Below are 12,391 nucleotides of genomic sequence, written 5' to 3'. Positions count from 1 at the left end.
CCCTACACTGCCACCCACTGGTTAACCCCTTCACTGCCAGTGTCATTTACACAGGAATCACTGCATTTATATAGCAGTGATTGCTGTATAACTGACAATGGTCCCAAAAATGTCCGATGTGTCCGCAATAATGTCGCAGTCACAATAAAAATCGCTGAACGCCACCATTACTAGTAAAAAAAAAAAATAATAATAATAATAAAAAAATATTAATAAAAATGCCATAAAACTATCCCTATTTTGTAAACGCTATAACTTTTGCGCAAACCAATCAATATTTGCTTATTGCGTTTTTTTGTTTTGTTTTTTACCAAAAATATGTAGAAGAATACGTATCGGCCTAAACTGAGGGGAAAAATGTTTTTTTATATATTTTTGGGGGATATTTATTATAACAAAAAGTAAAAAATAATGCGTTTTTTTCAAAATTGTCGCTCTATTTTTGTTTATAGCGCAAAAAATAAAAACCACAGGGGTGATCAAATACCACCAAAATAAACCTCTATTTGTGGGAAAAAAATGTCAATTTTGTTTGGGAGCCACGTCGCACGACCGCGCAATTGTTAGTTAAAGCAATGCAGTGCCGAATCGCATAAAGTGGTCTGGTCTTTGACCAGCAAACTGGTCCGGTCTGTAAGTGGTTAAGCTGGCCTTAGATGGTTGGCATCTCGGCCAGTTCAGCAGGGACTGTCCGTGATTCGATCCATCTATGGGTAGGCTGATTGTACCCAAGTCGATCCATCAATCCACTTGCGTACAACCATCATGTCGGGTTTTCGGCATGCGATTATTGCCGGTGGCTATAGCCACTAGCAATAATCACTGTGTTCTCCCGGCATGGATGGTTCCCCCCTATTCTCCCCTGCTGGGAGAATGCAATACCTCCCCAGGAGGAATTCCCCCATCAACACTGACTGTGTTGATGGGGGAATTGAGCAATTTTCTTAACTGAAATCCATGGTCGCAGGGAAAGAAAATCGCACCATCTATGACCTGCTTAAGTTTGCCTTTACCTGCTAGCACCCTGGACCCTTTCCTTGAACCTGTCGTGGAGGTTGGAAGGGAATGCAATACATTTTTTACACTACTGTGGCACATACTAAATTTTATTTAATTGGAAAATAGGCATTTATTTGCACAGAATTTACAATGGTACTTGTGTATGATGTTGTACAGTTTGGCAAATTTACAAGGCCAATCCGTGTGACTCTGTATATCTCCCACATTCTACCCTTCCTTGCCTATTGACACTCCATTGCCTAATCTTACAAGATGGACAGTGTTCTGGTTGATGGGGATACCTTGCTCTACTCAGTCTTAACTATCTCAAGGTGACGCCTGTGTGCAATATTACAAAATGGTACTGCTTTGAATCCACAGTGGTATTTTGGTGGATGTTTTGCATCAAAAAATGGAACTGATACTATTCTCCTCTTTTTGTTTTTTGTTTTTTCCTAGACCTTCAACACCACCAATGTTACCCGCTTGTGCCCAGATGCTAGATGCCAGTTTGCCTTCTATGGAGGAGAAACCTATTACCACAAGTACCTGATCATTTTCCAGATTTACAATGCCTTTATGTTTCTCTGGTTGGCCAACTTTGTCATCGCTCTGGGTCAAGTGACTCTAGCTGGGGCATTTGCCTCCTACTACTGGGCCTTCAAAAAGCCAGATGACATGCCAGCATTTCCTATTTTCTCTTCTTTGGGCAGAGCACTCAGGTAAGGTGCTTATCATAGAACTGGTAAATTGTATGTTATTATTATACATGATTTATATAGCTCCAACAGTTTACGCAGCACTTTACAATGTACGGGGGAGGGGTTGGGCAACACAATTACAGTACAATACAAAAGCTACAGGAGGGCCTTGCTCATAGAGCTTACATTCTAAAGGGAAGGGGTGGTGGTACAAAAGGTAATGGCTGCAGAGAATGAATATATATCTAGTATATCTAGATATCCCCTTAACAGGGACACAGACAAAAATCAAACTAAATAAATTCTAAATTCCCCACTTTGCCCACAAAAATTGTCTAGAGTTGAGCTTTAATATAAAACTAGATTTTGGTTATTTTTGCTAACTGTACTTTAAAGCAGAACTCAGCGATTTAAAAAAAAAATCACACACACACACACACACAACAGTTATTAGATTTGAGAAATGTCTTACTGTTTTAAGAGAGATTTGTGATTGAATTTTCAGTAAGTCTGCTTTGTGATTCAGAAAAATCATCTTTTCTGGCAGGTAGGGGGTGTTGGAACAGTGATTGCATCATATCCTCTTTTCTCTCTCTAACTGTAATCAGACTACTTTTCCCATGAATCCTTGGGATTGGGGGGAATGTGGGAGGTACACTAGGCTTGTACATGTAAATGTGAAGGGGTCGTGTCAGTCCCCCGGCTGAGCTCAGGAGAGGGATAGCAGCCAGCGGTCTTACCGGATGTCAGCAGGCAATAACAGTTCTTCAGCAAGTTCAGCAGCCTTTTACAAAGGAACTACAGAGCTCAGAAGAACATGTATGGCAAAGTTGGTGAAGATAGATCATCAACAAGGAAATGTAAAAAAATTATTTTGACCGAAGTTCTGCTTTAAATGCTATTTCTTTCAGTCCATTAAGGGATATGGGAGGCCTTTAAATTTTGTGTTATACTGCCACCTACAGGATGATTAGATACTGGCACGCAAGAAAGAAACCCCCCCCCCACACTACAAGCATGTCTCAGTTTTTCCTAGTGTCCTAGGAGAATGGATGGAATTTTCTTCAGCTCTGCTGTGTTGAAGACCATCCTAACTTTAGCACTTTTTTTTATTTTTTTCAAATCAAGACTCTAACGCTGCTGAAGTAATTTTTGTTTTCAACTATCCCACGCAGTTGTGCTCAGCTTGACTTTTGGAGTACCATGTCTAGACCTGGCTGGACTGGATATTGCGGGGATAGCCTGGAAGCAACCTTTGAGAAAGGGGTTATGGTGAGGGAGCTTTTCCAGACTCCATTCTGGTAAAAAGTAGGCTTGAAGACAATTCCAGGTCCAGAGCCTGTTGGTGCAATGGACTTGGTAAGCAGAGTCATTCCTTCACCTAGAGGTGTTCAAATTCACTATTTCAGAGGTATGGGGCACTTACTGTATACCACCTGGCTCAGGCGAAGAGGCTCTATTAACCTGGTAAGACTCATCAAAGGCACTGCCTGTTTGTTCATCATGATCTACTGACTCAAGAGTAATCCCAAGCCCCAAGATCTGCTGGTCACTGGCTGTAAAGACCAGGCTCTAAGGGACAGAGGAATCTCAGAATTTGTGATTTCTACAATGCTAAAAAAGTTTAGGATTTCCCACAAGGGAGAATAATAAGCCTATTTCATTAGGTGGGAGCCTCCAGGTTTTCCACCTTTTTTAAAGTGGAAGTAAACCCATTGATTTAAACAGTTAAAAAAAAGGCATGCCGGGAATGCTAACTGCACATTGGCTGTGCTCTCAGCCAAACTATCAAACCATCCAATGGCTGGTGTCATAACAAATCACATGTGCAGCACCATAGCAGTTGAAGATTAAACAGAGGCAAAGATGGCAGCTTCCTTGGCTGAAAATGACGATAGGGGAGTTTACTTCCACTTTAAGAGTTTCTCCTTATGACAAATCCTCTTCCTATCAGCTAGGTCTGGACACTATCCAGGATCTGATTTCCCACTCTTCCTTCTGTTTTCTGGGCCAGCCTACTCCTTCTCCTTTTTTTTTTGCCTGTGTTCAATTCTCCTGTGGGTGGCAACATAACCCCAAAAAGATAAATGGTTTAACAGGGAGTACACAAATCCTGTTGTAGTTGCTGCATCATATTTGCTTAGTGTTTGGTGGAGTTTTGACTTATACAAGTTTTAAAACAGCGACGTGTCAGAACTTCTATCTAGTAATGCACATATTAAAAGCCATGTTAAATTAAAGCGGGAGTCCGCCGGCACTCCGCGTTTTTTTTTTTTTTTTTTTAAAAGCCAGCAGCTACAAATACTGCAGCTGCTGACTTTTAAAATGGTGACACTTACCTGTCCAGCGCGCCCGCGATGTCGGCACCCGAAGCCGATCTTTCGATCATCTCTCGGGTGCTGCCGCCACCATCTTGGGTATGGGAATCAGGAAGTGGAGCCTTTCGGCTTCATTTCCCGGTTCCCTACTGCGCATGCGCGAGTCGCGCTGCGCAATAAGGATGGACCCGCTGCCTCTGGGATCTGTGTGTTTCCCAGCAGGCAGCGGGGGACTTTCGGAAAGGGGCGTAATCTACGCCCCTTTCCGCAGAGAGCTATCCCGGAAGTAGGTGCAGATACCTGTACTGTACAGGTACCTGCACCCCCCCTCCCCCCTGAAAGGTGCCAATTGTGGCGCCGGAGGCGGGGGGGGGAATCCAATGAGCGGAAGGTCCACTTTAGAGTGGACCTCCGCTTTAAATCAAAAAATGCATAACTACATTATGTGAAAGAACTGTATCCTCTAATACAGGGTCCCATCCATGATCTACCCATCAATCTCAGGCAGCTGATGGGTAGAATGCATCCCCACTGCCTACACGTGCAGAGCTATGCAGGGAAGCAGCTGTAGTAGTGCTGGTTATGGTGAGCTGTTCCCTGTTAGTCTCTACCCCCCCCCCCCCCCCTTCTGTCCATCCCTGGTCCTTGAATTTGACCTTATCTGGAATAGACAGGAGAGGAGGAACCAGCGGGGAACAGCGTGCCACAAGAAGACTGATGCCTGCTTCCTTGCATTGCTCTTGCATATGAAGGAAACTGATGTCGTAATGTGTACTGTGCCCTCCAGACCCCTTGGGGCGCTGCTCTGCTGCCCCCTTTGTATACTGCTTCTCTAAAGTTCGACCAAGAATTGAGTATCTGTGCAGAAGAAAACAAGCACACGTTTCACATTAAATAGGTTAATTTTAACATTGATTTATATTGAATGCCATTTCCTCCCAAGATAAAAAGATTGATAAACCCTGATCTAATCAACGAATCTGTAAAGCATGTGTGAGCCAGAATTTTCTTTTTTTTTTTTTTTCAGCCATCCCACTGGTATTTTTAACTGCTGTTGGCTGTCATTCCTGAAAATGAGTCATGGAAAATAACCATCCTTTTTATAGCTTGGTGCATTGAGCTTATTAATCAATATTTCCAGGGATGTTAAGCAAGTTGAAACACCACCCTGTTTCCCCCCCCCCCCCCCCCCCCCCCCCCATTCGAATGGCTGTCATCACAGGCCCAGGCCGTTTTTATATGCTACTCTGTTTTAGCTTGCCAGTGACTGCACTGTACCTGCAGACGGGTCGAAAACAAGGAAGGCATCTGCTCCACACTGTGGATCAGCTCTGGCGTGTTCGCACAGCCCATGTGCAGAGCCCGCCAGGAAGTCTGCGCTAATCACAGGCAGTGAGACATTGTCTCGATCTCTGCAGCCACGCATCAGGACAATGTCTCACTACCTGTGATTAGCGCAGCACACTGCCGACTTCTTGGCGGGCTCTGCATGTTGGGCTGTGCGAACACGCCGGAGCTCATCCCTACTCCACACATTTCTTTGATTCGGGGTCTTCGTACTAAGAGCCAAATGGGGATTTGTAGCCTTCTCCGCACTGTGGAGACCACAACCTGCTAAAAGTAGACAGACCCTGCAAAGGATTAGTTCAGTCCTAAACATCCCCCCACCATGCCATGTTATTTCAGACAGTCAATTGGAGAAAACAATATACAAGTAGAAGGATCCTGGTGCTTTCCTTATTTATCAGCCCTTTTCTGGAAGTGAACTCTCTGCACCATAACTAACTGTGTAGGGAATGCCTGCTTCTAGCACTTGTGATCTCCATTTTACTATGCGAGTGTAGTGCATTATAAAAAATTATTCAAAAGCTCCTGTCATTGAAGATATTGAATCAGGCAAGTATTAGGAGCACATGCCTTCATGCTCCTTTGTAGTTGCAGTGCATACGGTGCAGTGACTGTAAATAAATGTTTACACTGGTTTGGAGCTCTGGATTTAATGCAGAAGAGACCTGCTTTGTATCCTTTGCATAAAAATTACTTGCCTGCCTGTCTGCCCCTGTACACTAAGCTGCACAAGTGCAGTTCACTGTACAAATTCGGCAATGCCGAATCTGATGGGGCTCCTGCACATGCGTGAGAGTGATGTCCTCTCAGCCTGGCCAATGACAGCAGCCAACGATCGTGACCCGGAAGCTGACTGAAGATGTCAGCGACCGACTGTGAGGGATGGCACATCGCTGGATTCCAGGTGAGTATAGTTCTGCTTTTAAAGTGAAATTAAAACTGTATTGGTGCAAGTGTCCATATAAAGTGCCACATCCAAATTGACTAGAAAAGAGAGTTTCCCTAGGTGGACTTTGAAGGCACTGACTTGTATTATCCAACTTTAGTCAAATCTGCATAGTTTTTATCTAGAGGTGTGCCTTACCTGCATATGCACCTTTTTTTGTAAAGATGAACTAACCCTTTAAAGTGGTTATAAATATAAACCCTTTTTGGTGACTTTTACCTATAGATAAGCCTAGAATAAGGCTTCCCTATTGGTAGTGGAACGATCTCCTAAACGTGCACTGTTTAGGAGATATGCCGTTTCTTCCCCCAGCATGTGCTGTGACTGACGGCTCCTGCGTGCATGCGTGGGAGTGACGTCACATGACTCTGGCAAGCCACAGAGCCGGAATCTGTGACCCCGGAAGGAAGAGGGACATGCATTCTAGCTCATTATGCTTTTCATTTGCAGGCCTTGCGGGGACCAAAAGTGGAAGTAAAATCCATTGGGGTTTACTTCCTCTTTAAGGGGAACTAAACAGTTTTCCCAAAATGGTTACATTCAGACCCCTTTCACACCAGGGACTTTTGCAGTCGCTATAGCGTTAGAAATAGCGCATGCAATCCCCCCTAAAAAAGCTGCACCATTGTTTGTAGTGTGAAAGCCCGAGGGCTTTCACACTACAGCGGTGCGCTGGCAGGACGTCAGGAAAAAGTTCAGCTTCTTTGGAGCGGTGAAGGAGCGGTGTGTTTACCGCTCCTCCACCGCTGCTCCCCATTGAAACCAATGGGGCAGCGCTGTAATACCGCTGGCAAAACGCTGCTATTGCGGTGTATTGACGGCGGTTTTAACCCTTTCTCGGCTGCTAGCGGGGGGGTAAAAGCTCTCTGCTAGCGGCCGAAATGCGCGGCAAATCTGGCGGTAAAACGCCGCTAAAAATAGAGGCGTTTTACTGCTGACGCTATGGGCGGTGTGGTGTGAAAGGGATCTCAAGGCTGTCAAGAATTGCTTGGGTTCTCGGCTGAACTGTCAAGCCATCAAATAGCTGGTGTCATAACTGACCACATGTGTAGCACCATAGCAAGTGCAGATCAAAGAGAAGATAAGATGGCAGCTTCCTTGGCTGTAAAATATTAGGAGGGTTTAGTTCTGCGTGCATAAATCCTTTTAAACATTCATGCGTTTTTTTTGTTTTGTTTTTTTGAATTTGTACAAGTTTGTTTAAAATTTTCCCTTTTACATGAAGCTATAAAAGGTTTTTGGTTTTTCTTCAGGTATCACACTGGATCACTGGCGTTTGGTTCTCTTATATTAGCCATTGTGCAGCTCATCAGGATAATGCTGGAGTATCTTGACCACAAGCTGAAAGGTGAGGCTTCACACGTGAGCTCATGACACAGTGCTCTTCTGATAGGCTTGGCTTTAGCTGCCACTCAGCAGGGAGGGGGAGTGTCAGTTGCTGTAGAGAGTCTGCCACAAGCTGGCAGGCGGGGAGGGGGAGATTGGATGACAGGCATGTAAACTGACCATGGTGTCAGGACTCAGCAGCCATGATAAACCATGCTCTGTTTATAGGGGGGTGGGCAGAACCAAGCAAGATCAGCCAGGTATTTCAGGTGATATAGGGGACCAATTACACAGCACAAGCACTGTTTTGTATAACGTGCTTTAAAGTGGTGGTTGTAAACCCTTACAACATACTTTGACCTACAGGTAAGCCTAGATTAAGGCTTACCTGTAGGTCCAAGAAATATCTCCTAAACCTACACGGTTTAGGAGATATTTGCCCGAAGACAGGCACCGCTGTCTACGGCGCATGTGCCGTAGACAGTGGCGCGCGGGCGCACTGAGCGCGGCATCGTCAACAACAAAGATGCCGCGCGTGTCGGCTCCCGTGCGCATGCGTGGGAGTGACGTCATTGCGGCTTCGCCGAATGACAGCGGCGGAGCTGCGAGACCCCACCGAGAAGATGGAGGCTCTGGACTACAGGGGACAGCGGTGACTTCGCTGGCTCCTGTGTCGGGTAAGTGACACATAATGGACTACTATGCGATGCATAGTAGTCCATTAAGCTTTTCCTTTGCAGGGAATGAAAGAGGAAGTAAACTCACCAGGGTTTACTTCCTCTTTAAAGCAATATATATATAAATATAAAATAATTTTTCTTTTTTAGGCTAACAAACACTTAAAAAAAAAAAAAAAAAGCCTCAGACATAATAGACACTTAATGTTTTCACTTTAAATGATATTTAATCATGCCACGTTTTCTTTTTTTCAGGGGCAGATAATAAGTGTGCTCGTTTCCTCCTGTGTTGCCTGAAGTGCTGTTTCTGGTGTCTGGAGAAGTTCATAAAGTTCCTGAACAGGAATGCCTACATCATGGTGAGGATGAGAAGGGTGTGGGCTTAAAGTGGTTCTAAAAGCTTTTTTTTTTCCTTAATGCATTTCCTGTATTAAGTAAAAAAAAAAAAAACCTTCTGTATCCTACTTCTGTCAGTCAAATTCTGTGACGGGGCGTGCCCACGCTGTGTGTGTCTATGAATGCAGGCAGCACAGTTCAGGATTGAATCAGCATGAGTGCCCCCATAGGAAGCAGCTTTCTGTGGGGGCACTTTCTGAAGAGGTGAAGCCAGGTATGCTGGTGGGGGCCCCAGAAGAGAAGGCTTGGGGCTGCTGTGTGCAAAACTATTGCACAGAGTAGGTAATTTTTTTTTTTTTTTTTTTTTTCCAACATTTTATTTGTAAACCTTTTTAAACTTTTTTTTCTTTTAAACTCACTTTGTGTTGCCACTGCCCTTATGTCATTAGGCAAATGGGGTCCAGACCTCATCTTGGCTCTGTGAAACCAGGAAAACTGTTACTGTCCATTTCCCAGACTGATATAAGACATAGCTACCGCCACTCTATAACTGCAGACCACCTAAAGTAGAAAGTGACACTTGGAAAAATAGAGGTTTCCTTTGTTGACCACCTTCTGAAAATACCAGTCCCCAGGGCTGTCTTTGGCCAAGAAAATTCAGAACCTTTGAATCAACATAACAGCCAAGTGTTCAGCATTGTGAGGGGGGTTCCATTAGCACAGGGTCAGTTGTATACAAAAGCATACCCGATAAAAGAAGAGGGAATACATTTTACTTTTCCAGCAGCCCGTGTCTTAAAACTCCTCCTTTTTACTGCTTCTTGACCATATTGCGCAACACAATCTCCTGCGCTCGGGGCTTAGTCTATGAGTAGGTGGTGTAGCCAACCCTTTGGATAGAGTATAGAATGTCAAAGGTCTTGCTGCCCTCCTCAAAAGGTTATCCTTAGAATTGAAACCTATAGAAAGAAAAGGAGGGCGCACTGACCTTGTGCATTACCAAAGATGACATTTATTTAAAAAATGTAATAACAAGAGTAATACTCACAAACAAACATTATAAAAGGGCTTATCAGCGCTCCAGCATGTGGAACCGTGTCTCTAGACACCTGCAACCTGGACCGGGTGTTGGGGGGGAACCAGATGGCATCGCAAACAGCTTAAGCATTACGAGGGAGGGCCCTCTTCATCAGAGCCACAGCAATAGTAGACTCAACTACTCTACTCCCTAGAATTTCCATGTAGAGGGCTGCGCTGGCTTTAGACTTGGCAAAACACAGTTCACCAACACCAGCGGATGACATGGCTCCCCAAATCGCTGACTGTGGAAACTTCACCTTGTACCTCATGCAACTTGGATTCTGTGCCTCTCCACTCTTCCTTCAGACTCTGGGTCCTTGATTTTCAAATGAAATGCAGCATTTTCTACGGTCCATGATGATTTGGGGAGCCATGTCATCTACTGGTGTTGGTCCATGTGTTTTATCAAGTCCAAAGTCAGCGCAGCCCTCTACTAGGAAATTTTAGAGCACTTCACGCTTCCCTCTGCTAAGCAGCTTTATGGAGATGCTGATTTCATTTTCCAGCAGGACTTGGCACCTGCCATCACTGCCAAAAGTAGCAATACCTGGTTTAATGATCAAGGTAATGTATCACTGTGCTTCATTGGCCAGCAAATTCGCCTGACCTAAACCCCATAGAGAATCTGTGGGGTATTGTCAAGAGGAAGATGATACACCAGACCCAACAATGCAGACAAGCTGAAGGCCACTGTCAAAGCAGCCTGGGCTTCCTTAACACCTTAGCAGTGTCATAGGCTGATTGAATCCATGCCACGCTGAATTGATGCAGTCATTCATGCTATAGGAGCCCTGACCAAGTATTGAGTGCATACTATACTATACATGGACATACTTTTCAGTAAGCCAACATTTCTGTATTAAAAATCCTTTTTATTTTATTGGTCTTATGTAATATTTTAATGTTCTAAGATACTGAATTTGAGGGTTTTACTAACTGTAATGCCGGGTACACACGATCAAACAATCGGGTGGAAAAGTCCGGCAAACTCAAGTCCGCCGGACAATCCCCCCGTGTGTAGCCTCCGGCGGACTTTTTTGACCCGAAAGTACGGCAGACTTAGAAAGTAGTAGTAGCTTTGCACTCCAATCTTCCCGCCGGACTTGCATTTCGGCGGACAATCCGGCCGGGCGTGTGCCAGTCCGCCGTACTTTTGAAATGAACTGACTTTTCCCACCCGGAGAAAAGTCTGCTCATTTTGAGCACGTCTCCAGGTAGGCGGGGCCTGCGAAGGATGCGTCGCTGGCCCCGCCACCTGGTATTGACTTAAAGGGGAACCCCAACGCTGAATAAAATCGGCGTGGGGTCCCCCCCCAGGTGCACATCAGACCCTTGTCTGAACACGCTACCCGGCGAGTGCCCCCCCCCCCTCCTGAGCCGTACCAGGCCGCGTGCCCTCAACATGGGGGGATGGCTTGGGGAAGGGGGGGGGCGCGCGGCCCCCCCACCCCAAAGCACCTTGTCCCCATGTTGATGAGGACAAGGGCCTCTTCCCGACAACCCTGGCCGTTGGTTGTCGGGGTCTGCGAGCGGGGGCTTATCGGAATCCGGGAGCCCCCTTTAACAAGGGGGCCCCCGGATACCGGCCCCCCACCCTATGTGAATGAGTATGGGGTACAATGTACCCCTACCCATTCACCTGTAAAAAAAAAAAAAGTAAAAAAAAAAAACACAACACACAAGGGTTAAAATAGTTTATTGCACAGCTCCGGGGGTCTTCCGTCTTCAGGGGTCTTCTCGCCGGACTCCTCCACTATCTTCTGCTAGCTCTTTTACTAGCGGAGGAGCCTGGCTTTCTTCTTCGCCACCGCCCTCTTCTTCCGACTTCGGGGGTCTTGTCCCCCTCTTCGGTTCTTCTTGCCGGGCCACCGCGCCTTCTTCCAGCTCTTTTACAGGCGGTGGCCCGGTCTTCTGTCGCCGGTGTCACCACCTTCTGTTCTTCTCTTCTGGAGATGTTGCCTCGTCCCATCCTCCGCTCACAATGGCACCGACGCGACGTGCGGCGACTTATATAGGGACATCACCGGATAATGTCCCCACCCATTATGGTGTGACAGTCCCAGAGGATGCTTTGGGATACATTGTACCCCATACTCATTCACATAGGGTGGGGGGCCGGTATCCGGGGGCCCCCGGATTCCAAAAAGCCCCCCGCCCGCAGACCCCGACAACCAACGGCTAGGGTTGTCGGGAAGAGGCCCTTGTCCTCATCAACATGGGGACAAGGTGCTTTGGGTTGGGGGGGCCGCGCACACCCCCCCCTCCCCAAGGCACCCCCCCCATGTTGAGGGCACGTGGCCCCCCCCTTTCCTGGCCGGCCGGGTAGCGTGCTCGGACAAGGGTCTGATGTGGACCTGGGGGGGACTCCCACGACGATTATTTTTATATTTTTTTCGGCGTTGGGGTTCCCCTTTAAATCCATACCAGGTGGCGGGGCCAGCGACGTCTCCTTCGCGGGCCCCGCCTACCTGGAGACGCGCTCAAAATGAGCGGACTTTCCTCCACGTGTGTGGGCGAGTCCGTTCATTTCAAAAGTACGGCGGATAGTCCGGCGGACTTAGTACGCCGTATTAGTCCGCTGAAAAAGTGCCGTGTGTGGGCAAGTAGCCCGTTCGGAAAGTCCGCCAGACTAAGTCCGCCGGATAGTCCGCTACGTGTGTA

The 12,391-nt window shown here is 46.4% G+C and overlaps 1 protein-coding gene across 3 annotated transcripts in view; it reads left to right on the top strand.

Moving 5' to 3' along the window:
* SLC44A2 (solute carrier family 44 member 2 (CTL2 blood group)) overlaps nt 1–12,391 on the top strand; it is a 171,554-nt gene that overhangs the window by 144,879 nt on the left and 14,284 nt on the right. For all 3 annotated transcript variants that reach the window (XM_077470237.1, XM_077470238.1, XM_077470239.1), the window contains exons 15-17: nt 1,459–1,721; nt 7,565–7,659; nt 8,570–8,673. In XM_077470237.1, coding sequence (XP_077326363.1) covers nt 1,459–1,721; nt 7,565–7,659; nt 8,570–8,673 — 462 coding nt within the window. The remainder of the gene's footprint in view (nt 1–1,458; nt 1,722–7,564; nt 7,660–8,569; nt 8,674–12,391) is intronic.

Source organism: Lithobates pipiens, unplaced genomic scaffold (assembly GCF_037356315.1).
Source record: "Lithobates pipiens isolate NorthernLeopardFrog02 unplaced genomic scaffold, aLitPip1_a1.2 Scaffold_8, whole genome shotgun sequence".
In the NCBI taxonomy this organism is placed as follows: domain Eukaryota; kingdom Metazoa; phylum Chordata; class Amphibia; order Anura; family Ranidae; genus Lithobates; species Lithobates pipiens.
This window is presented reverse-complemented; position numbering and strand designations above follow the sequence as displayed.